Source organism: Nycticebus coucang, chromosome 1, assembly GCF_027406575.1.
Source record: "Nycticebus coucang isolate mNycCou1 chromosome 1, mNycCou1.pri, whole genome shotgun sequence".
NCBI classification, from domain to species: Eukaryota; Metazoa; Chordata; class Mammalia; order Primates; family Lorisidae; genus Nycticebus; species Nycticebus coucang.
This window is the reverse complement of record NC_069780.1, coordinates 72692518-72718015: the sequence shown is the minus strand read 5'-3', so window position 1 is coordinate 72718015 and position 25498 is coordinate 72692518. Positions and strand designations below refer to the sequence as shown.

The 25498-nt window shown below is 37.8% G+C and overlaps 1 protein-coding gene across 3 annotated transcripts in view; it reads left to right on the top strand.

Annotated features, from left to right (window-relative positions):
* TTC29 (tetratricopeptide repeat domain 29) overlaps positions 1–25498 on the top strand; it is a 248458-nt gene that overhangs the window by 120918 nt on the left and 102042 nt on the right. For all 3 annotated transcript variants that reach the window (XM_053595489.1, XM_053595498.1, XM_053595481.1), the window contains 2 exons: positions 13374–13465; positions 22281–22404. In XM_053595489.1, the coding sequence (XP_053451464.1) occupies positions 13374–13465; positions 22281–22404 (216 nt within the window). The remainder of the gene's footprint in view (positions 1–13373; positions 13466–22280; positions 22405–25498) is intronic.

Sequence of the window (25498 nt, the reverse complement as noted above, 5' to 3'; positions counted from 1 at the left end):
TCAGGGAGAAAGAGTACTCTGAATGATCAATATTAATGATAGGAAGGCCGGACAACTCTCATCTGAAGAATATAGTTTCTGCAGAATGCAGGAGATTTAATTATAATACTTTTGTGTATTACAGTTTACAAAGATACACACCCAACTGTCCTCAGTGTCCACTCAAGATAACATATTTGCAGAAGAGAATTGCTGTATTTATTGCCTGTCAAATACTGTGCCTTTTCATAAAGTTTGAAAAAGCCTTTCCGCGACGTGAGACTAGTTCTGTTTGCCTTCATGTTTAACTATCTCCCCCCAGTGCCTACCGCTGGCTCTGGTAAAATAGACCCCTGAATGCTGTTGCCGCCCAGTCTGGTCCTTAGCCTGTTACTGCAGTGCCTGTCAGAAATCATTAGCCGCTGATTTCTTTGACTAATGTTGCAGTTGATTGTCTGAATCATGTTCAGACACTGCAAATGAGGCAGAAGCATCCTCTCTGCTCACCAACTGTGAAATGGCTAAAGGGGGTTAGATTGCCAGAAATCAGAATAAATGTATTTCCAATAAGATTTGACAATGATTTCAAGCTCAAGATGGCTAACTTGATTTTTTATTTCTGTGTTTCTCATTGCACACACATAAAGCTGTATCATTGCCTTTTTTCCTCGAAGGTAATGCAGTGCGTTGAGAGCAGTGCTAAACTTTTGTTATAAAATGGCACAATTTGGGGTTTGTGTAAGGGATGTATAACAAAGTGTCAGTTATGCTGCCTTTTTATTGTGGGCAAGGAAGAAAGAGGTAAAAAAAAAAAAAAATGCACCCAAGGCAATGGACTCATAACTTCTTGTTTATAGACAAATCTGTTGACTGTCCTTTACAGTTTTACAGACAAATTTTGTTCTAGGTGAGTTTGTTTAAACTCTCCTAGTACTTTTTAGACTGTAGACAAAACTAGAAATAAGACATTCAAATGTGGCCAAATTGTAGAGGTTTCATGCTCATTTATTTCAGAACATCCTACATGATTCTCTATAAGTTTGGGGTTTGGGGAGAGAGAAAATGGCCACCTTGCACTATTGGAAAGCTTGTCACATGAAGAGGAATGGATATACCTTGTCTCACAAAGCATAGCTGTGGCTGGCAGGTGGGAGGCTCAGATTTTGCCTCAACTGAACCAATAGTTTTCTCAGGTGATTCTCCAGTGATTGAGTGGCTAGCCTTCCAACAGAATAGTTTCCAATCATGAAAATTGTTCAAGCAAAGGCTAGATGGTGACTTCTGAACCGTGGCAGCATTCACGTTTGGGCTGGATGCTTCTGTATTACCGGGGGCGATGGTGTGCATTACAGTGTGTTTAGCGGCAACTCTGGCCTTGATCCACCAGCTGCTAGTAGCATTCCCATATAATTTCAATGTCTGTAAGTCTTATTCCCTTATAGACAGATATTTAAGAGCAGGCATATAATTTTATATCTCTCAGTCTCATCTAATGGGATGTACTGCAAGAGTTTTTTTTGCATGAATCGCCGGTTCTGAAGGTTGGGTAATCTGAAGAAAGTGATAGCAAGAGGGAATGGAAACAGCACAGAGTTCCCTTTCCAGGTAGCACTTGTGCTGCTGCGCTTTTCCCACTTCCCTTTTGCCATCTCTTCCATACTACTTGTGATACAAAGCATTGTGGAAACGCACGTAGGCATTCTAGGAAACCTGAAGACACGGAAGATGCCCAAGATAAAAATCGGTACCTGCTGAAAAGATCATATCAAAGGTCAGATTTCAAAACAAGCTTTTTTTTTTTTTCAACTTTTGCCCCCAGATTGTCCCACCACACCCTGTCTGAATCATTTCATGGCTCTTTGCTGAACTGCATAAAACGCCACCCAATAGAAATGGTTTAGGGCTAACATTTTCTTTTTAAAACTACAACTTCCTCTGGCAGAGTTAGAGATCCATTCCTAACTAAGTATGAATTAGTTTATCAACTACTTTTCTGCCGTACTTAGTAGCGAAAAGTGTCCCGAGGTGCACGTACACCCAAGTTGAAGGAGGTGTACCAAAAGAGTAGAGGCCAGGTGCCGATTTATTTCAGAAGTTTTTCAAGAAAGACTTTCACCCAAGGAAAAGAGGAAAAAAATATTTTCTTGTACCATTCTATTCTTTCTCTTCCAAGCAGGGAACAGATGAATTGGGAGAAGGTGTCAGAAGAATCCTTGTAATGATGGGATTTTTCCTGTGCCTTGCTTGTGGTGGTGGGTACCTGAATATATTCACGTGATAAAATAGCATAAAACTTTCTCTCTCTTTCTCTCTCTCTCTCATACACACACCCAAATTTTACGTAAAATCAGTAAAATCTGAAAGAGGCCAGTGGATTATTCCTATTATATTTTTATTGATATGTAATAGTTGTATATATTTTAGGAGTACATTTAATATTTTGATACCTTCATACAATGAGTAAGGATCAAATCAGAGTAATTAGGATGTCCATCACCTCAAATATCTTTTTCTGTTTCTTGGTAACATTACAATTTTTCTCTTTTTAGCTATTTTCAATTATACAATAAATTATTATTCATTATAATTTCCCTGCTGTGCTATTAAATACTAGTAATGATTTGGTTAGCATATGGGAATGTATAAGGCTAGTGGATTTTATCAATATCAGTACCCTGGTTATAATATCATACTATAATTGCACAAGAAGTTGTCATTGGGAAATTGGATAAAGGATGTATAGGATCTCTCTGTATTATCTCCTACAACTATATGTAACTTTACAATTACCTTAAAAAAGTTTTTAAAATAAATGAACTGAGTCTTGTATTATAAAAGCTGGCTGGGCAGAGGAGTGGGGGAAATAGTTCTATTTAATTGGGAAAAGTTGGGTCTGAAGTGATGTGAGGGTAGTCATCATAGCAGTCATCAAAGTAAAGATTCAGTTGTGAAAGTAGGGCCATTGTGGCCATAATTGATAGAACTTTTGGTGTTTTAATGTAATCTAAAATAAAGGGCATTTAAGAGAGGAATCGCGGTCAGGTAAAAAATAGGAAAACAGAAGAAGGCAAGAAGGAGACCATGTACAGTCATCCCTCCACACACGTTGGGGGGGGGTTCAGGAGCACCCATGGATTAGCCACACGTAGTCAAGATCACAAGCAATGGGCCTATAAATGGCATTCCAGTCCTGCGAATACTGTATTTTTGCTCCGTATATAAGTGGATGTGCAGTTAACACCTGTGTTGCTCGAAGGCCATTTGTAGTTCATTTTCTTCTGCTTAAATTACCCTCAACTGATAGTGTAAACAAGGAAAGGAAAGAAGACAATTACATGCTTGACGCCATGAGATCTAATAACCTCTTCCTATGTCTCAAAGTTCCCAAAGCTTGGGCCTAAAATTTATTCCTATAAATTTTGCTTTTTTTTCTTTTTATTTAATTTTTTTATTGTTAAATCATAGCTGTGTACATTAGTGCAATCAAGGGGTACAATGTGCTGGTTTCATATACAATCTGAAATATTCTCATCAAACTGTTCAATGTAGCCTTCATGGCATTTTCTTAGTTATTGTATGTAGACATTTGTATTCTGCATTTAGTAGGTTTCGCCTGTACCCGTTCTAAGGTACACCGTAGGTGTGGCCCCACCCATTACCCTCCCTCCACCCTAACCTCCCCCCCTCCCTTCCCCTCCCTTGGCCCTCTCCTCATATTCTTGTGCTATAGTTGGGTTATAGCCTTCATGTGAAAGCTATAAATTAGCTTCATAGTAAGGCTGAGTACATTGGATACTTTTTCTTCCATTCTTGAGATACTTTGCTAAGAAGAATATGTTATAGCTCCATCCATGTAAACATGAAAGAGGTAAAGTCTCCATCTTTCTTTAAGGCTGCATAATATTCCATGGTATACATGTACCACAATTTGCTACTCCATTCATTGGTCGATGGGCACTTGGGTTTCTTCCATGACTTAGCAATTATAAATTGGGCTGCAATAAACATTCTGGTACAGATACCTTTGTTATATTGTGATTTTTGGTCTTCTGGGTATAAACCTAGTAAAGGAATTATAGGATCGAATGGCAGGTCTATTTTTAGATCTCTAAGTGTTCTCCAAACATCCTTCCAAAAGGAACATATTAGGGTGCATTCCCACCAGCAGTGCAGAAGTGTGCCCTTTTCTCCACATCCACACCAACATCTCTGGTTTGGGGATTTTGTTATGTGGGCTACTCTTACTGGGGTTAGGTGATATCTCAGTGTAGTTTTGATTTGCATTTCTCTGATTAAAGCTTTTTTTTCATGTGTCTGTAGATCATGCTTCAGTCTTCTTTAGAGAAGTTTCTCTTCAAGACCTTTGCTAACCCTCAGATGGGATCACTTGTTCTTTTCTTGCTAATACTTTTGAGTTCCATGTGGATTCTGGTTATTAAAACTTTATTGGAGGTATAACCTGCAAATATTTTCTCCCATTCTGAGGGCTGTCTGCTTGCTTTACTTACTATGTTCTTGGCTGTGCTGAAGCTTTTTAGTTTGCTCAGGTCCCAGTAGTGTATTTTTCATATTGCTTCAATTGCCTGGGGAGTCCTCCTCATAAAATATTCACCCAGGCCGATTCCTTCAAGAGTTTTCCCTGCACTTTCTTCAAGTATTTTTATAGTTTCATGTCTTAAATTTAAATCTTTGATTTAGTGAGAGTCTATCTTAGTTAATGGTGAAAGGTGTGGGTCCAGTTTCAGTCTTTTACAGATTGCCAGCTAGTTCACACAGCACCATTTGTTAAATAGGTAATCTTTTCCCCACTGAATGTTTTTATTTGGCTTGTCAAAGATCAAATAACAGTAAGTAGCTGGATTCATCTCTTGGCTCACTATTCTGTTCCAGACATCTACTTCTCTGTTTTTGTGCCAGTACCATGCTGTTTTGATCACTATCAATTTATAGTACAGTCTCAGGTCTGGTATCATGATTCCTCCTGCTTTGTTTTTATTTCTGAGTAATGTTTTGGCTATTTGAGTTTTTTTCTGATTCCATATAAAACAAAGTATTTTTTCAAGATTTTTAAAATATGACAATGGAGCTTTAATAGACATTGCATTAAAATTATATATTGCTTTGGGTAGTATAGACATTTTAACAATGTTGATTCTGCGCAGCCATGAGCATGGTATGTTTTTCCATTTGTTAACATCTTCAGCTATTTCTTTTTTTTTTTTTTTTTTTTTTGTAGAGACAGAGTTTCACTTTATTGCCCTCGGTAGAGTGCCGTGGCATCACACAGCTCACAGCAACCTCCAACTCCTGGGCTTAGGCGATTCTCCTGCCTCAGCCTCCCGAGAAGCTGGGACCATCTTCAGCTATTTCTTTTCTTAGAGTTTCATAGTTCTCTTTATAGAGATCTTTCACATCCTTTGTTAGATAAACTCCCAAATATTTCATCTTCTTTGGCACTACTGTGAAAGGAATAGAGTCCTTGACTGTTTTTTCGGCTTGGCTATTGTTGGTATATATAAAGGCTACAGATTTATGGGTGTTGATTTTGTAGCCTGAAACATTGCTGTATTCCTTGATCACTTCTAAAAGTTTTGTAGTAGAATCCCTAGTGTTTTCCAGATATACGATCATATCATCTGCGAAGAGTGAAAGTTTGATCTCTTCTGACCCTATGTGGATACCCTTGATCGCCTTTTCTTCCCTAATTGAAATGGCTAAATCTTCCATTACAATGTTAAAGAGCAATGGAGACAATGGGCAACCTTGCCTGGTTCCTGATCTGAGTGGAAATGATTTCAATTTCACTCCATTCAATACGATATTGGCTGTGGGTTTGCTGTAGATGGCCTCTATTAGTTTAAGAAATGTCCCTTCTATACCAATTTTCTTAAGTGTTCTAATCATGAAGGGATGCTGGATATTGTCAAAAGCTTTTTCTGCATAAATTGAGAGAATCATATGGTCTTTATTTTTTAGTTTGTTTATGTGCTGAATAACATTTATAGATTTATGTATATAGAACCAGTCTTGAGACCCTGGGTTCAATCCCACTTGGTCATGTTGTATAATTTTTTTGATGTGTTGTTGGATTCTGTTTGTTAGGATCTTACTGAGTATTTTAGCATCAATGTTCATTAGTGATATTGGTCTATAATTTTCTTTTCTTGTTGGGTCTTTACCTGGTTTAGGAATCAAGGTGATGTTTGCTTCACAGAATGTGTTGGGCAGTATTCCTTCTTTTTCTATATTTTGGAAGAGGTTTAGTAGTATAGGTACTAGTTCTTCTTTAAAGGTTCAGTAGAATTCTGATGTAAAGCCATCTGGTCCTGGGCTTTTCTTTTTAGGGAGATTTTGTATAGTTGATGCTATTTCAGGACTTGATATAGGCCTGTTCAACATTTCCACTTCGTTCTGGCTAAGTCTTGGTAGGTGGCGTACTTCCAAGTATTGGTCGATTTCTTTCAGATTTTCATATTTCTGAGAGTAAAGTTTCTTGTAATATTCGTTAAGGATTTTTTGAATTCCTGAGGGGTCTGTTGTTATTTCATCTTTACCATTTCTGATTGATGAAATTAGAAATTTTTACTCTTTTTTTTCCTGGTTAGGTTGGCCAAAGGTTTATCTATTTTATTGACCTTTCAAAATACCAACTTTTTGATTTATTGATCTGTTGTATAATTCTTTTGTTTTCAATTTCATTTAGCTCTGCTTTGATTTTGGTTATTTCATTTTTTCTACTGGGTTTGGGGTTGGAATGTTCTTCCTTCTCCAGTTGCTTGAGATGTCCCATTAAGTTATTAACTTCCTCTCTTTCCGTTTTCTTGAGGAAGGTTTGCAGTGCTATAAATTTCCCTTGTAGGACTGCCTTTGCAGTATCCCAGAGGTTCTGATAGTTCATGTCTTGATTGTTGTTTTGTTCCAAAAATTTGGTGATTTCCTTCTTAATCTCGGCTATAACCCATCTATCCTTCAGCATAAGGTTATTTAGCTTCCATGTTCTTGTATGGGTATGCACGTTCCTGTTGTTATTGAGTTCAACTTTTATTCCATGAGGGTCTGAGAAGATGCAAGGAATGATTTCTATTTTTTTAAATTTGCTGAGGTTAGATTTGTGGCCTAGAATGTGGTTGATTTTGGAGTATGTTCCATGGGCTGATGAGAATAATGTGTATTCAGTTTTGTTGGGATGAAAGGTTCTGTAGATGTCTGTTAAGTCCAGATGTTGAATGGTTAAGTTTAAATCTAAAATTTCTTTGCTTAGCTTCTTTTTGGAAGATCTATCCAGCACTGCTAAAGGGGTGTTAAAATCTCCAACTACTATGGAACTGGAGGAAATCAAGTTGCTCATGTCTGTTAAAGTTTCTTTTATAAATTGAGGTGCATTCTTGTCGGGTGCATAAATATTAATAATTGAAATCTCATCGTATTGAGTATTACCTTTAACAAAAATGAAGTGTCCATCCTTATCCTTCCTTATTTGTTTTGTTTAAAGCCTATTGCATCTGCGAATAGGATTGAAACACCTGCTTTTTTCTGCTTTCCATTTGCCTGGAGTATAGATGACCATCCCTTCACTTTGAGTCTATATTTGTCTTTTAATGTATGGTGAGATTCTTGTATGTAGCAGATATCTGGCTTGAGTTTTTGTATCCAGTCAGCCAACCTGTGCCTCTTTAAAGGACAATTTAAACCATTCACATTAATTGAAAATATTGATAAGTTTTTCGAGAGTCCGGTGGACATTTTTAATTCTTTTGCGCTTGTGGAATTTGGAATTTAATCCAAGTTTTCTGGGTGGGTTTACTTTTGTGGTGGAGGATTACACTGGTCTTTATGGAGGATAGGTCTGAGAATATCCTGGAGAGCTGGTTTAGTTATGGCAAATTTCTTCAACATGTGAATGTCATTAAAGTATTTAATTTCTCCATCATAAATGAAACTCAGTTTAGCTGGGCACAGGATCCTGGGTTGAAAGTTATTTTGTTTTAGGAGATTAAAATTCGATGACCATCCTCTTCTAGCTTGAAAGGTTTCAGCAGTAAGATCTGCAGTTATTCTGATATTCTTCCCCTTGTAGGTAATGGTTTTCTTTCGTCTGACAGCTTTCAGAATTTTCTCCTTCATATTAACTTTAGTGAAATTGATTATGATGTGTCTGGGAGATGTTTTATTAGGTTTGATTCATGCTGGAGTTCTGAAACTGTCTGCTATCTGAATTTCAGAATCTCTTGGCATGTCTGGAAAGTTCTCTTTCATAGTCTCATGGAGAAGAGACTCTGTGCCTTGTGTAGCCACTTCATCGCTTTCGGGGATCCCTATAAGATGAATGTTGGTTTTCTTCAGATTATTCCAGAGCTGTCTGAGAGTGTGATCTTTTTTTGCCCTCCATTTCTCTTCCTCTTTAAGAGTTTGGGGGCATTTGAAAGCTTTGTCTTCAATGTCAGAAATCCTTTCTTCTGCTTGTTCCATTTTATTACTGAGGGATTCTACTGTGTTACTCTGATCTTTGAGGGCTGCAACTTCTTGTCTCATTGTGTCAAAAATCTTTGGTCATTTGGTGTTTGAATTCACTGAATTCTTGAAACATCTTTTGGGTTACTGCTTGGAATTCTAATTCGATCTTATTTGCTATCCAGATTCTGAATTCGATTTCTGACATCTCAGCTATTTGTTTGTACATGGGATTTTGTTCTGTGTCTGCCCCATTGTTCCTTGGGGGAGTCGATCTACTCTGATTATTCATATGCCAGAGTATTTCCGCTAATTACACCTCATGATTGTTTTTCACCATTGCCTCTGGCTGTCCTCAGAGTTGGAGAGGTGTCTCTCCAAGATTAGATCCCAGTGAGATCACTCTCTATTGTTGCTGGATCTTTGTAGGGAGTGACCCTTTGTAGCTTCTCTGGGGCTGCCCCAGTCAGGGAGTTCTGGTTGTGGGAGCAGCTCAAGTGTGACACACCCAGATCCAGCAAGAGGGCGGGGGTGGTGCACATGGTTCTGGGAGTGCCTGGTGCCCAGTGACTTTGGCACAGAGGGCCCAAGGCTCCAGCAGTCTCTGTCCAGGAGAAGGGCTCTGTGCAGAGGCAGGGAGGGCTCCAGAGGGAACACGGTTACCAGAGTCCCTGGCCTGATGAGCGGGCCTGTGTGGAGGCAGGGAGAGTACAGGAGGGAGGATGCAGGGTTGCGTGGGTCCCGGAGTGCCTGGTCAGGGCGTGAGCAAGTTGCAGGTCATGGCGCCGCCTGTACGGAAGTCCAGGCAGGCGTGGGTCACGGGTCGCGTTGGGTCGAGGTGCAGCGCTTACCGGGGTCCAGGCAGGTGCTGATGGTGGGTCACGGGTTGCGGTGCAGCTCGTCTGGAGGTCCGGCGGGTGCCGATTGTGGGCCGCTGGCTAGAGCAGTGATTTTCAACTGGTGTGCTGTGAGAGGAGCTGGTAGGAGGTCTCCGTGAGCCGGTTCACCTCCTCCGGCCCCCAAGACATGGCTGCGGCCACCTGGCCAGGGAGCGCAGAACCAGGGTGCTGGGCCTTGTGGCCACTGGACTGAGGTGGCAGGAGCACCAAGGCACGGCTAAGGAGACCTGGAAGGTCAGCTGCTGCTGCTGCCACCGCTGACCTGAGAGTCTATTCCTATAAATTTTAAATTCTTGGTCTTTTGAGAAGATGAAGGATACTTTACTACTTCCTTTCAGAGAACAGTTGACGATATTTGACTTAAATCCTTTGTTCCCCTAGGGAATTACTGATTTTACACCAAACAATTCTTCAGAAGTTTTGTAGCACATGTCCAACATTATTTTGGGTATGCTCTCATTTTTTTAGACTAAACATTCTACTAGTTTTATCTTTGCGTGACCAATAACAATTATTTTATTTTAGGAACTTGACTTTTATTTGAAAAATTTTTTGAAATTATTGGAGCAATTGGATGAAGCAGCCATCATTTTGTATTAGGTATAGGAACTGATTTTTCCAACTTTGGTAATCTTATTATCCATGCACAGTTTGGTGTTCATTGAAATTTACACAATAGCATACTAAACCATTGTTTTTGCCCCTGACTTTTAATGAAGGTTGACTAAATTCATTCACCATAAACTTTAAAGGTATATGTTTTCAATTAAACAAAATATTTTGTACCTGGGGGATTCTTTAGTCTTGCCTATCTTTGATTTGCAGTGATAGATTTTAACCATCCAGATCGTGGATTTGTTTGTAACATATTGCATGCCACAGAAATAGTCAATAAAGTTCAGAGGATGCCTCTGATTTCCATGGTGTATCATTTATTTTCTTACTTTATGTATTCTTTGTAAAAAAAAGTTCTAGATATTTGCCTATGATTCAAGTTGATAAAATTTACTAATTCTACCTTCTTTTTAAGTAAGGTAAGGTAACTTAACCATAAACCAGTATGAAACATGCTTTTCTTTTACAGAATTCATAATCTCATGTTATTTTTCCATTCGTTTTTATGTTTCGTTTTTTTTTTTTTTTTTTTTTTGTAGAGACAGAGTCTCAGTGTACCGCCCTCGGTAGAGTGCCGTGGCGTCACACGGCTCACAGCAACCTCCAACTCCTGGGCTTACGAGATTCTCTTGCCTCAGCCTCCCGAGCAGCTGGGACTACAGGCGCCCGCCACAACGCCCGGCTATTTTTTTTTTTGTTGCAGTTTGGCCGGGGCTGGGTTTGAACCCGCCACCCTCGGCATATGGGGCCGGCGCCCTACTCACTGAGCCACAGGCGCCGCCCTATGTTTCTTTTTTAATTAAGACCTTTCTACTTCCTTTAGTTTCAAATACACAATTCACCATCTTCTGGGTTTTGCGTTATAGTCTCCCTATTATTTCAGCTATGTGCTCCCTTCTCTCCCATCACAGCTTACATTGCCAAACAGCAGAGCCTCTGCCTTTGACTTAGAGCCTCTCCTCTGCAAGGTCCTCAATATGGATTTTGTGTGATTGACTGTTTCTCTGTTTGGCAATAAAGACTATATTCTTCCTACTTCCTAGGTATTTCCTACTTTTAGGTAAATTGTTTAAGGAAACTCCCACTCTCTCAAGCCACAAATATGATGTGTTGCTTTTACTCTGAGGGGATAAACTCCCCCTAGGAACTGTTCACCAGTAGCTAACAGATTCCCAAAGAATTCTCAACCTAAGGTTTACATAGCACTTGACACTGTCTCATAGTAACTTCACAACAACTCACAGAAGTAGGTTTTCTCTTTTGCTTCTGAGGAAATTAAACTCAAGGCCCTTTCCTGGCTCTAATTTGTTGGGCAGAAGAGCTATGACTTGCTTGGAAATATTCTTACCCTACAGTTAGCGTTCATTTCAGTAGACCATGTCTATTTCCACGAGTAAGCTGCTATAGTCTGGGCCAAAGCTGAGAGCCCAGACTGAGTTGATTATTGCCCCCACTACTCTCTAGAAGTGGGATAAAAGCTGATGCACTGATGTGGGATAAAAGCCATCAACACTGATGGATCTACCTATAATTTCTTGGACACCCACCCTCCTACCCAGGGACTAAAGAGTCACACCATTCAGATAAAATTGGGCATCTCTGGAAGTTACCATGTGCTTTAGGAGAGAGTTGTGCAGTATATGCACAATAAAAGCCCTGTCTTCAGTCATTGCTAATTCACCTTGTTGCATCAGTCCAAAATCTGTAGCACTGGGCTACAAATGCCTTCAGGGTTGCGAGCGAATTCTCATCTACTTAAGATTTCTTGTGGTCTAATATAGCACCTGGGACACAGTAACTGTATTTGCTGAAAAAAACAAATGAACTATTTGGGCCCCAAAATAGAATAATATTTAATCTTTAATATTCTAGAATGCCATATATCATAAAAACATAGGGACAAAAAAAATCTGTACCAAAAAACAAAAAAAAGACACTAGAAAGTCTCCTCTTAAATATTTTGATATTTGGATTCAAAAAGATATTTTAAAAATTCACAAAATCTAGAGGTTCTGCTCCTTAACTTGGAAAGGTCTATGTCAAGTCATATCAGATTAAATCTAGGCATTGTCTGTTATGCAAGACACAGTGAAAAAAATATCCTCAGATTTCCACATGGCTTATCAAGAGTCTCAAAAATAAGAATCAAGGTTAAAACAATGTACGGTATATTTCAAAACTACTAAAAGAATAAATTTTTAATGTTTTCACCACAAAAAATACGGTAAGTCAGTAAAGTGATGCATGTTATTATTTTTCAATTTAAAATAAATTAATTTTTTAAAGTATAAGAAAATAAGAAACAAAATTTTGAACTTGACAGATTTAGCAGGAATTATAACCCTGGGTCAGTATATATCCATGTGTTTTAACATCAGCCTTATGTCAAGCAGTCATTTGCATACTACGTGAAGCCCAAATTTTATGAGCTATCGCAAGAGCCTCACTGAAATTATTTCTTAAATATTAACTTTAAAAAGTAAATACAGATATCAACCCCACCTCTAATACTTAAATCTTCTACGCCATCGATTTCATCTCATTGTGTGTGCTACCACAGTACGCAGGTATACTTACATCCCTCTTATGTGGAATTTCTCTCTCAAATGTCATCAAATGACTTTCACTAATTCTTTCTTTGAAAATGTGAAAAAAGGATCTCCATAGAGGTCTTTGGAGATTTCCTGTGTCCTCATGTGTATAATAGGTTGGGTCAAGTAACAAGGAGGGAAAAAGAAAGAGTGGGGATTTCATTTTATGTATTTTTCTCCTGGCCACTGAAAGGGGAAAAAAGGGGAAAAGGGAAAATTATACCATGCATACAATGTCATCGTTAAGTTTAATTAAATTATATGTTTGGCTATGGCAGCTATAATCTTTTGATTATTGAAGAGCTTGTTGGTAATGAAGTACATTTGTAAGAAATGCTTTAGTGTATGTTGTATACATGTGCAGACTGTGAGATAAGCATCTCATAAAATGATAGCTTTAGAAATTGCCCAGCACCTAAATCTATGTGTTTCAAGTAATTACTTATAGAAATAAAAGTGATTTGAAGCTACCATGGTATAGAATATTATAATCTGTCTTATATTACCTTAGATAAAAGTCCCATATTTTAAAATAATCTTGTTAACCATTCAATTATTTATTCATACCTAAGTTATATAAATAGGAAGATTGGGGATCATGTAAGAAAAGAATTATTTTTACAGAAGTAAGACCTCACTGTCATGGCTTCAAGAGATTGTCATGAAAAAAGTTATACTACAGATAAAAATAAACCACACCAACATGAATTTTTAATGAACAAAAATTTCTGTAAAGACATTTAAAATAACTATTAATTCTAACCTTTTCTGTTATGAAATGAAACTTCAGCATATCTGGCTGTGCTGTATGTTTAATATGTAGCTGTCTTCCCAATAGGTCCTTAACACTTACAGTCAAATCTCTACAGAACTAGATGATGATCTCAGCTTGGGGAGAGCCTATGAAGCAATAGCCAAGGTCCTGCAGAGGTAAGTTAGCACATCCTTGTCTTGCTGTCACTGTGAATTCACTCAACTGTGAAAGACTTAAATTGTTTGAGGTCTGTCACTTTCCATTACTGCCCGCTTAAATTTTAAGCGGTGCCCTTCTTAAGTGACCCTTTCATCATAAGTTATTTTAAACCAATGTGGTATTTTAAAATACATATCTAAACTCTTCTTTGTCTATCCCTCCGTTGTATTATTTTCTTCTTGGTTTTCTGTAAGTTTAGTGATGACCTTGAAGAAAAGAGAAAAAAATATCAGGTTACATCTCACAGGTTAAGAAAGCAAAGAGCACAGAATATGTAGTACGCTTCAGTAACTGTGGTTCACCATAACCTTTCCAGATCTCTTCTTGGAGGAAAGTTTCCATTTATGCTTCTGTCATTCTTTTTCATTAAGACATTTCCCCTTCGAGCAAATCTGGATAAGCAATTGAGTGCAAAACCAATATTCCCAATATTTCGTTTGTAACAGAAAATTTGAAATGCATGAACAACTTGTGATACACATTTTTTCCATGGAAGGGATATGATTTGCCCTTCACTCATTGTAATGTGATCCGTATGTACTTGATTTAACCATTACATTATATATTTAAGCATGATGACTGAAGCCAAGATAGAATAACAACAAAAGTTATCAAGGATAAGGCCTTGTTTTTTGGTATGTTGTCTTATATCCAAGATACAACTTTTTACTAATAATAGTAGTGGTGGTGGTGGTCATAATAGTAATGGTAATAGATTGCATTAAGTTCTAATTTCTTCTCATTTGTATTTCAGTTGTACACACACACAAGGTCATGCTTTCCAAGGTAAAATTGTTATCTGAAAGGCATTTGAAACATTAAATACCTAGTAAACTGAAATCGCGATCATCAATGTATAAGTACTATTGCTTACAATACCAGTACCAATGAATTGAGAAGTACTCTACAAAATACCAAATAAAATTTGGTTGTCACTGGATAAATGGGTTAGGAACACAGACATTTATAAGGAGAGAATAGAAATTTTCTCAAGAAAGACAGGGCCAGCCATGGGTAAGGTAAGAAACTCGTGAGTGTTGTGGTCTCTGCAAATAACGATTGATAACTAGTCCATAGAAGACCAACCCAGCTATCTCTTACAATGTTTAATTTCCACGTAACAACCTAGAAGAAGCAGATGATTGAATACAAAGAAGAGACTGGTAAAGACTCAATTTAATGTCTACTTGGAGCAAACCAACTCCATGCTTTTGTTTCCAGTTCATCTTGACTATTAAATTACTTGACTGCTCCCCAAATCAGCAGAAAGTGGTTAGATTATTTGCCTTGCTTTGTAGTAGCAAACCTGACTTAATCCTGCATAGTCATACAAATGTACCACACTTATGTCTTAACAAAGCTAAAAAGATAAAACTCTAGGGAAAAAATATTTTATCAACATTAACTGAACATTAGCTAAATGTGGGAAAAGTATTGGAATGCCCCTTTGATTACTGATGGTCTCTATAATTATTTTTGAAACTTCTGAAGACCTGAAGTTGTCCTCAAATATTTCTCATCTTGTATCTGCACCTTGGGATTTGTGTTCCTGGTCTATATGGTCAGAGCTAAGTGGAGAGCTCAGCAGTTATCTGATGAATTTTGGCAATAATGGGCAATCTAATGTTTTAATTTGGCTACTTCAGTATTTTATTTGGGGTTTAAGTAGTGGGAAAGGATACATCTATATTTGATATGTCACGAAACTGAGTTTGGTTTTGGTAGGACTGGGAACAAATTTATTCCAACATTCTCTGTAGCCCAGCACCTTTGCCTCAGGGCAAACATACAGAGGAGCAAGATTTATCCCCATTGCTCTTTTATACCAAATGAAATTAATTCCACTCATAAGAATCTCCACCTACTAAAGTACAATAAAGCTATCAACAATTTGTATGGAAGACACGGATTCTTATTTTTATAACATTATACAGCACACAAGAGAGTTCCAGGGCTACTTTTTCTGAGGTCCTAAGGATAAAGCGTCCCAGGGCCACAGCAAGCTTTCTGATCCAAATCTGCCATTTTGCAGCACTGTTGATGGTAACAGGAGTGCTCAGGAGTGCATGCCTCAGCAGAGTATTCCAATATCTGTGCAAAATAATCTGAGTACACAGGCAGATGTTTCAAAACCTAAATTTCTATACAGGTAGACAAAAGCACCCTGGATATCCAAGAAGTCTTGTTAAATCCAGTCCACTCACAGTATAAATGCTTTGGTATCAATTTTGTGGTCATTTTTATAAAATTTTGCTTGATGTACTTCTATAAACAAGCACGTGTGCCCTCCCATGCAAACACACATCTATATGTATCACGCCTTTCATAGTCCTAAACTGTCCTTCTCAGGTTAGCAACAACATGCAGGAAATGGAGCACGGCCAAAGTGGGGGAAATTATGGAGGTGGCAGCTGAGAAATAAATCAAGTTGCATATGAAGCTTAGCATCATCTCTAAATCTCTTTTTTCCTAACCTGTGCAATTGCACAAGTTTCACTAATGGTAGCCCTCTCTCTATAAACATATTTTATCTCTTTAAAGGAAATGGAAGAGGATAGTCATGTCTGGGATAAGTGTGTGTCTACAGCCATCAGCTAAACATGCAGGAAAGGTGAATAGTCACTAAAGCTGGGAGCTTCTAAAATGGTTATAATAATTTATACTGCGCCTTCGATTGAAAAACACACCACAATTCCTCAAGGCTGAGGATTTGGTAATACAGTGTTGCCCATTTGGTGATGATAGCGCCAGACCTACTGTTAAAGTTATAGAAGAAGGTTTTAATGGTGAACAAGTTTTGTTATGTTTACTATTGATCTGAATAATAGTAATTGCACAAGAGTTTAAGCAGTACAAAAGAAAATAAGCATGTATAATGTTATTTTTCCCCTACTTCAAATAATAGTGAAGAAAAGAATTGATACTTTAAAATGATAACAATTGTCTTAAGACACTACTATAAAGCCAGAATTAAGGTTCGTAAAACAAAAAGAAAGTGAATTGAGAAACTGACAAGTAAAAATCATTACTCTATAGACAGACAGTTTGAATAAATATGGAAAGGGAAAATACTCAATTTTCTTTATGGGATATATATATATATGTGCCTCCTTTACTAAAGTAGCCCATTTACTGAAATGCCACAATTTTACAACATAATCAGGCTGACTATTCAAAAGACTCTAAAGGAAAAAGTCACAAAACTGTGTTCAAAATACATTGGTCACAACTAGCCCATCTCTGGGTTTATTCCATACCAATTGTAAATTTTCTTGCAAACACGAGTTAAATTATTTCCTAGAAAACTTTCCACAATGGAGATCTTTAAATCAATCAGTAAAAAGTTTCAAGTGTGAAAATTACCTTTCTGTCATAGCTGAAAATTAATTTCTTCTTGCTTGAGAGAAATGACACGCCCTAGTAATTTTCATATTTTCTTTAAAATGGAACATCCAGGCTTTGACGCGACATTTCCTAAAAATGGCCCCCCAAAAATACATCAAAACATTTCTATTAATTCATGAAATTAAGAATAGCTTTTTACATTTTCTCCTATCACTGATCCCATTTGCCTTATTACTTTCATCTGTGGCCCACAAACTTGGTGGCACAATCAACAAACCCCTTAGTGGCTGTTTCATCTCTGCTCTATTTGATTTCTTCTCTCTGAGTAAATGATTAAGTTTTCATGCATTGGTTCAACCAAAATCTATGTTCACTCAACCACATCCTTTATTGATTACTTCTACTGCAAACAGTAGGCCAAGTGTGATATACATAATTGGACAGTTGTCAGGGGACGTGGGTGTTAACAGTCCTGTTTTCCCAGTTGGAAACTGGAATCACCTTGATACACAAATATTCTGCCCTGTTTCATTCTCATTCTTTGGACCAAAGAGTCCTGTTCCTCAGGATATATGTTTTTAACTCTCTGAGGTCTGGTTGAATGAATTTAATGATTATACCATATAATATGCTGTTCAAGTTGCACCTGTGCACTGCATATAGAAAACTGGAATTAATATTAGTCTAACATTGTAACCTTGTCCTTTAACTTATACAAAATAATCTGTAGCCTTTCTTTGAGAAAATAGTTGATATTTTCCTCTTCCCAAGAAAGGATGGTTTCTAAATATATTCTTAACTTTTAAATTTGAAAACCCTTTAACTAACATATAATATTAATATTTGAGATGCTATGTTAACAACTTTTCTGTCTATAGAATGAATGAAACATGATTTATAATAGAAAGATTTTTTTTTTTCCTCTAGCATTATTTGTTAGAGCATGCTCCAGATTAATTTTGAATGTTTTGGAGACCTTTAGCTCCTTTGGGAGAAAAACAACTTAAATTACCCAACAACTTCATATACCCAGTGTTTATGCTATTTTGTGCTTTTGCTTTTCCAAACTTGTTTTTTAATTTATTTGTGTATATTTTGATTTAACAATCCTTAGCAGGCATAACCTAATCTGAAATGTACTTCTATCAAAAATATATCGGCTTTCAGGAGCATGATTATAAATATGCTTCAGTGAGTCTATTTTAGCTAAATAATATCAATAATTTTCAGTAAGGTTTTAAAGTGATATACAAAGGAATAATCACTTTTTTCCTGATTTATTTTTTCTAGGAAAGAGATTGGAAAATTTAACAACAATCAGATAAAACATTGTTAGCCCTAGAAATCCACAAGTTTGCTCAAAATTCTACATATTATACTTTTTATTGATATATTATCTTTTGAGCTCTCTTGATACATTTTAGTTATTTCACAGAACAAAAATTTAAATAAAACAATGGGTAAACCTTTCATTATATTTTACTGTATGCTTGTGCTTGAAAAATTCCTAAACAGTTCATAATTTTTATAAAGAATTGGCCTATGCTTAACTGTGGAACATTCATTAGTCATAGTTCTGTTATGAAAAAATGAGGAAAGAATGATAAAACGCAATATTTACAGTTTCAGGAATGCAAAATTCTGTTCTATTTTTGATGGAGCATTCTTTTAGCAATAATAATGAAAAAAGAATATTTGGGATAGTACCTGATATTCAAGTAAATAAAAACTGTTAGTTTTTTGATCCTGCCCACCCCTACCCCCACCCCCTGAAAAAAAGAAAAATATACACCAGAACTTTAGGTGGCTGATCGTTTTGCAGAACATATCTTCAAATTATAGTATTTAATGCCTTGTATGGTGAAAGGTTTCCAAAAAGTAATGCTTAGCTGAATAGAATTTTCTTCTCAGCTCATGGTAGAGATCTGTGAATGTGGTAACTATTTATTGCATTAGCAGATAATAACACTCGATAACACTCGGGCCATTTATTAAACCCCTACTATGTGCCAGGCTACACATTTACACAATTTTTATTTTCACAGCAATTTGTGACTATTTTAAGAATGAAGAAACTGAAGTTTCCTTCAGTTTTATAATTTTTTTTTTGAGACAGAGTCACACTATGTCACCCTTAGTTAGAGTGCCATTGTGTCATAGTTCACAGCAACCTCAAACTCTAGAGCTCAAGCGATTCTCTTGCCTCAGCCTCCCAAGCAGCTGGGACTACAGGCACCCGCCACAATACCCAGCTATTTTTTTGGTTGTTGTTGCAGTTGTCATTGGTGTTTTAGCTGGCCCAGGCCGGGTTTGATCCCGCCAGCCCTGGTATATGTGGTTGTCACCCTCCCTACGTACTGAGCTATAAGCACCACCCAGTTTTATAACTTTCATATGTTCAAAGTTGTTCATCTAAGAGGCTGAACCTCCATTCAAGCCCAGATCTTTCTGATATCCACAACACATTGTGACTTTCAAGTAATCCAAATAATTTTTACAAGCAATAAATTATTTTTACAATAATTTTTACCTGTGAAACTGGATGTTATCCAAATCTTGAAAGATCATGTGAGGAGATACTTCTAATCCTGCCAATTCCTGTTTAACATAAACATCTTTGAAAATGCTCTCTGGGCTTGTGATATATTCTTTTGAATAGCACCGATTGCTGAGCATCATTGTCCGAGAGATGGGTTTTGTCTTTAGCAACAGCTGAAAGAATTTGGAGTCAAATTTAGAAAACATAGTAAGAAACTCAATGCCTGGACAAAATTCATTAAATTATATATGAATGCTTTATAGTACACTATGAAGGCATTCTCTAAAGAAGTATCCAAAAATGCCACCAGCTCCGTCATTAAATGACATCTTTAAAGATGAGCACTTGGAGGGAGCTGTCATCTGTTGCTCAGTATTTCTAGGCAATGAAATGGAAAGATGGGTCTAAAGTATAGAGGGAAAAAATACAGATTTTTCTGTTAAAATCAAGGCTCAAAATATAGATTTTATAACAGTATGGAGATTTGACAGAGAACTAAAAGTAGATCTACCATTTGATCTAATAATTCCACTACTGGGCATTTGCCTAAAAGAAAAGAAGTCTTTTTCAAAGACAATATCAAAAAGACAATTGTATGTTTACTACAACACAATTCACAATTGCAAAGATATGGAATCAACCTAAGTGTCCATCCACTGAGTGGATAAAGAAAATCTAGTGTATATACACTATGGAATACTACTCAGCCATATAAAAGAATGAAATAAGATCTTTTGCAGCAACTTGAGTGGAACTTGAGGTCATAATCCTAAGTGAAATAACACAGGGATAGAAAACCAGTACTGTATATTTCATGTGTAAGTGGGAGCTAAGTTGCTAAGTGTGAGTAGGAGCTATGTGCAGGGGCATACCGAATGGTACAGTGGACCCTGGAGATTCAGAAGGAGGGCTGAGAAGAGAAACTACCTATTGGGTGCAGGTACACTAAAAACCCAGACATCAAGACATCACCAACCCCTGTACAAGTCATGTAACCCAAAACCACTCGTACCTCTAAATAAATCAAAATTTTAGAAAGGTAAAAAAAAAATAAATAAATATTAGAAAAAAAAAGAAATATAGATTTTCCATATGTGCTATAGTAGTTAGGTCCTGCTATAGTAGGAAACTTTCCAGTATGCATTCAGTGGAGAGGAGAGGAAGGCCCCGGATGGAACTTTTGGAAGAGCTAACTCTGGGTGGGCATAGACCTCACTGACCTTGAGCGATCTGGGGGGAAAAAAAATCAGAGATGCAGAAAAAATCAGCCAATAGAGAATGGCTGAGTATTCTAGACACTGGAGAGGGAAAAGCATTTGGAGAAAGAAAGGATGGTCCCAACCTGTGTGTGGAAGAGCTGAGTGAAGGTAGGAAGGAAGGAACATGGTCTGGAGCAGGTGCCTGTGAATCGCAGGCACAGGCACTCATCTGATACAGCTCTGATGTTGTCCACAGAATGTACTACTTTTCAAATTTATATAAACTCTTTGAGATCACCATTAAATTGACTACATGGCTGCCTTGTAAGACCAAATTTACCCAACACTTTCTGGACCTGCTCTTCTGAAGAGAGTGAAATGAGTGTGCTCCAGGCGTCGACGCACCACATGCGCATGCAAGTTGCAGTGTCTATCACGGTTAACCCCATGTAGGGGTTTATACACTTACCTCCCCAGGTTGATGGTGAAACTCTCCAGACAGGAACCATCCAGCTACCATATTTTAGGACACTTGCAAAGCTCTCAAATTTTCTCCATGTTGCTGACGTCTACAGGTGTCAGGAGTTTATTAGCATGGACTCCAAATATCCTAAAACATCCTTGATTGAGGTTCACACGATTCACCTGGAGCTTAACTCTCAGCTGTGCAGTCTATGCCCTTCCCTTCTCAAACTTCACACATTCCTCCATTCATAAGTACATAAATACCTACTATACGGCAAGCCCTCTGCTGGGAATGTCACATCTTTCTGAGCATTTTGCAAGAATATATAAGGTGTCTATGTGACTTTAGTGACACCTGAACTTTCAGTGCTGAGGGATACTTGGAAGAATAAACAAGAATTCATCTTTCATAACTTTGTAAAGATTTTCTACTTTAAAAATACAGCTTTATTGAGATACAAGTAACATGTCATACAATTCAACCTTTGAAAGCCTACAGTTCAGTGGTTTTTAGTATTCACAGAGTTGTGCAACCATCACTGCTCTGCTCATTATCAGTCACTCTTCACTCCCCCACTCCATAGCCTCTAGCACCCATGACCCGACTTTCTGTCTTATGGATTTTCCTATTCTGGACATGTTACCTAAGTAGAAGTTTATAATATGTGTATGAGATCTGTTGTGTTTGACTGCTTTCCCTCAGCGTGTTTACAAGCTTCATCCATGTTGTAACATGTACCTCTAATTCAGGCCTTTTTAAGACTGAATAATATCCCATTGTGTGGTTACCCACATCTGGTTCACCTGTTCATCAGCTGATATAACTTTAGGTTTCCATTCCTTGTCTACTATGAATAATGCTGCTGTGTGTATAAGGTTTTGTGTTGACATGTTTTTGTTTCTCCTGGGTATTATATTTTGGAGTGACATTGCTAGGTGATGTGGTGGCTCTATGTTAAAAGTTTTTGAGGAGCCAGCAAACTTGTTTTCCAAAGCAGTTGCATTGTTTCACATTTCCATCAGCAATGTAGGAGAGTTTAAAAGTTTCGGTTTTAATTCCCCGTATATGCCAACAAAACAAGTCATATTTATGAATTCGGTATTCTCCCTTTAAATCTCATTCTCCTGATGACAGACTTGCATTTTCTACAGCAAAGGCACAAAATACCTTTTCTTCACTGAGACATTGAGATGATACCCCAATGATTTCCCATTTTATTCTAGCCAAGGAAAGACCACGGAAGCAATTAACTACTTGGAAAAAGTTGTGAAACTTGCAAGAAACAATTTCCAATGTCTGGATATCGTGAGAGCGAGTACAATGCTGGGGGATATCTACAATGAAAAAGTGAGTATGTATGATGCTTGTTGAGGAAGAGATTTGCAGTGTTTAGGGAGAAATTTGTACTTTTAAAAGTCTATCCTCATGTGATTCTTGCCTTCTCGCAGTATGTTATGTAGAATGGCCTGGGGCCACAGGATGTAGTTAACTCACAAGTCAAGGATGGGAGGAGCAAAGACTCTTTCTCTTTTTCTTCCAACATCTTAGTGCCTCCTGGGGCTCAGTCCTCACAAGCTGCTAACCCTGATTGACCCGTTGATTTCTAAGTGATTTTGGACTTGAGGAGCAATTAAAATATTTAAATTCAATGGAAGTGCATTATAACTGTTGGCTTCTGTCTGCTTCCCTGCCTTTCCTCTCTCTCTCTCTCACTTCACGTTCTTGTTTTATTAATCCAGTTGTGGCATTCCCCCACCCAGGTCCCTTAGGAGAAGAAAAGACAATCCCAAAAATAATTCTGAAGGAAATTGGGAATCAAATATTAGCAAGAGTTTGATTACATAAAAGAAGACAAAAAGGGGGAAGAAAGTCCACAATAACATAATCTCAGTCAAGAAGCCAGTTTGGGTAAAATGGACTTTAACCAGTCACAATGGGCTTCCATACATTTTCTCCTCTCTTTTCTTTTTATTACAGTTTTTCCTTTAGAAATGGTAAGGAAGAGGCTTGTTCCTCCAGTTATAATTGCTGTTTGGTCATGAATAAGATTCATCCTGGTTTAGGGATAATCACAGTTCTTAAACTGTATTTATGTACTTTATGTAATCCCTAAGAGGATGTGTACGAAGTGATGTACGGCACTAAGTCCAAAACCAGACTGCTTAGGTTAAGTACCCACCCCTTTCACTTGCGAGATATATGACATGGGACAAGTTACTTAAACTTGTAGGTGTTTCATAAGCTCCTTGTGCGTGTTGAGCTAATATATGTAAACCGTTTAGAATAGTGCTTTATAGCAGGAGAAGTAAGCGTTATCTGTAAAAGCATTGGCTTTAATTCTTCCCTACACGCCTGGTTTTATCAAGCAATTTCCCTTTCCCAGATCTTCAGAGAGTTTACCTTTACCCCAGGTCTCCAAGATTCTAGGCGGCAGTGGCATTCAAATCCATGCTCTTAAAACTACAGGATTCTGTTATTTTCCATAAAATTAACTTTCAGAGTGATTTAGGATTTTTTTGGGGGGTGGGGGGTCAGGGCTGAGTTTGAACCTGCCACCTCCAGTATATGGGGCCAGTGCCCTACTCCTTTGAGCCATAGGCGCCACCCTGATTCAGGATTTTTTTAAGAAAGTAGAGTTTGCAATTAATTTGAATGAATGAAATTAATATTTCTCTAGTTCCTGCCATGGGCAAAGTGCTTCCAAACAAGGTATCTCTTTTCTTTTGTCTCTTACACCTCCTTTCTGGTTCCTTTGCCTTCCCCTCTCTCCTATGACTTAAAATACTAAAAGCCTCTTCTTCTCTGGACTCCCTCGCCCTGCCTTGCCCACCTCTCTCCCTTCTCCCCTGCCTCCCTCCTCCTGGGCTCTGGTCTTTGGGCCTTGCCCTGTCCCCCAGGTCCAGTTCCCCTTCCTCCCCCCTGCTCCGCTTTGCTTTGCCTCTTCCTCCCTCCTCTGCCTGCTGCCCTCTGCGCTGAGGTTGGCCAGTCCTGTGTTTCCTCTGCTGCCTCTTGGCCCCAGGCCCATGCCTTTGCCTTTCTTGACTCTTTCCTCTTGTTGATTTTTGTATTGGCTTTTGTTTCCTTTTCAGGATACAGAGGTTAAAAAGAAGAAAAAAAAAAAAGGCAAAAGTTTGAGGCTTACAGTCTCATGAAGGAACATCTCCTATAGTAGCAGTATTGACATTCCTAACAAAAAACAAAAAAGAGAAGATACGGTCTCACTTTTTGGAAGGATTGTTCTTCAAAACAGAAGTGTGCAAGGCACAGATTGTTTTACCCTACCACCAAACAGCACTCAAAACTCAAGCCTTTACTCTAACAAGAACATCGAGTAATACTTGTTTTCCTAACTGCAGAAAGCACGAGGAAAATAAAATAAACTTTCCTGAGGAGTAATAGTTTAACTTTTTTTCCTAGAGTTTGTATCTCAGTGTACATTTTATCCTCTGATTTTTGATACTTGGAGAAGAGCTAAATATCTGAAGGCTGGAGATAAGAAATAATAATCAGGCAGCACCCATAGCTTGGTGGGTAGGGCACCGGCCACATATACCGAGGCTTGTGGGTTCGAATCCAGCCTGGGCCAGCTAAACAATGATAACTGCAACAACAAAAAAATAGCCGGGCATTGTGTTGGGCGCCTGTAGTCCCAGCTACTTGGGAGGCTGAGGCAAGAGACTTGCTTAAACCCAAGATTTGATGTTGCTGTGAGCTGTGACGCCATGGCACTCTACCAAGGGCGACAGCTTGAGACTCTGTCTCAAAAACAAAAGAAAAGAAAATAAATAATGTCCAAATGCTGTGTCAACTGCCAAAAGTTGATTTTTATTAGCTTATTCCTATTCTGAACTAAAATTTGGAGGATTCTAGGCCTTCATGCTATGTTCAGATATATATACCTCGAAATACACAAGTGATTTCTTTAGTAGATGTTCACTAATAAATAGAATAAATAGTATTAAGTAGATAATACCATAACAGGATTTATGATATCACAAAAACTTAAATTGTTCCTTAAATTGTTAAAGTTGCATTCAATATTTGTGCACTACTATGACTTTGGGGGGACACTTTGTCAAATCAAAAAAGCTACTGTTAACTTCTCAGACTAACTCTGAGTTGTTATATCATTACTGAGAATATGATTTGAAAGGTATTAGCCATAATAAAGTAGTTTTATTAGAACTAAATGGTATTTATGTTTTTCCGTCTCATCTTTTTGAGACAAAGTGATAGCCTTGATGACAACCTAAACTCTTTCTCATTCTACAAAACCATTTCCTAGGAAAACACTGGCAAGGAATTATCTCATGTCACCACTTTCCAGCTGCTTATGGATGTTTCCTAAGTGTGCTAACTGCCTTTATTCCAGTCATATGGCTAAACAGTTTCATAAGGTATTTGCACCACGGGCTGTGGATTGAGCTCTCCCAAGAAGGAA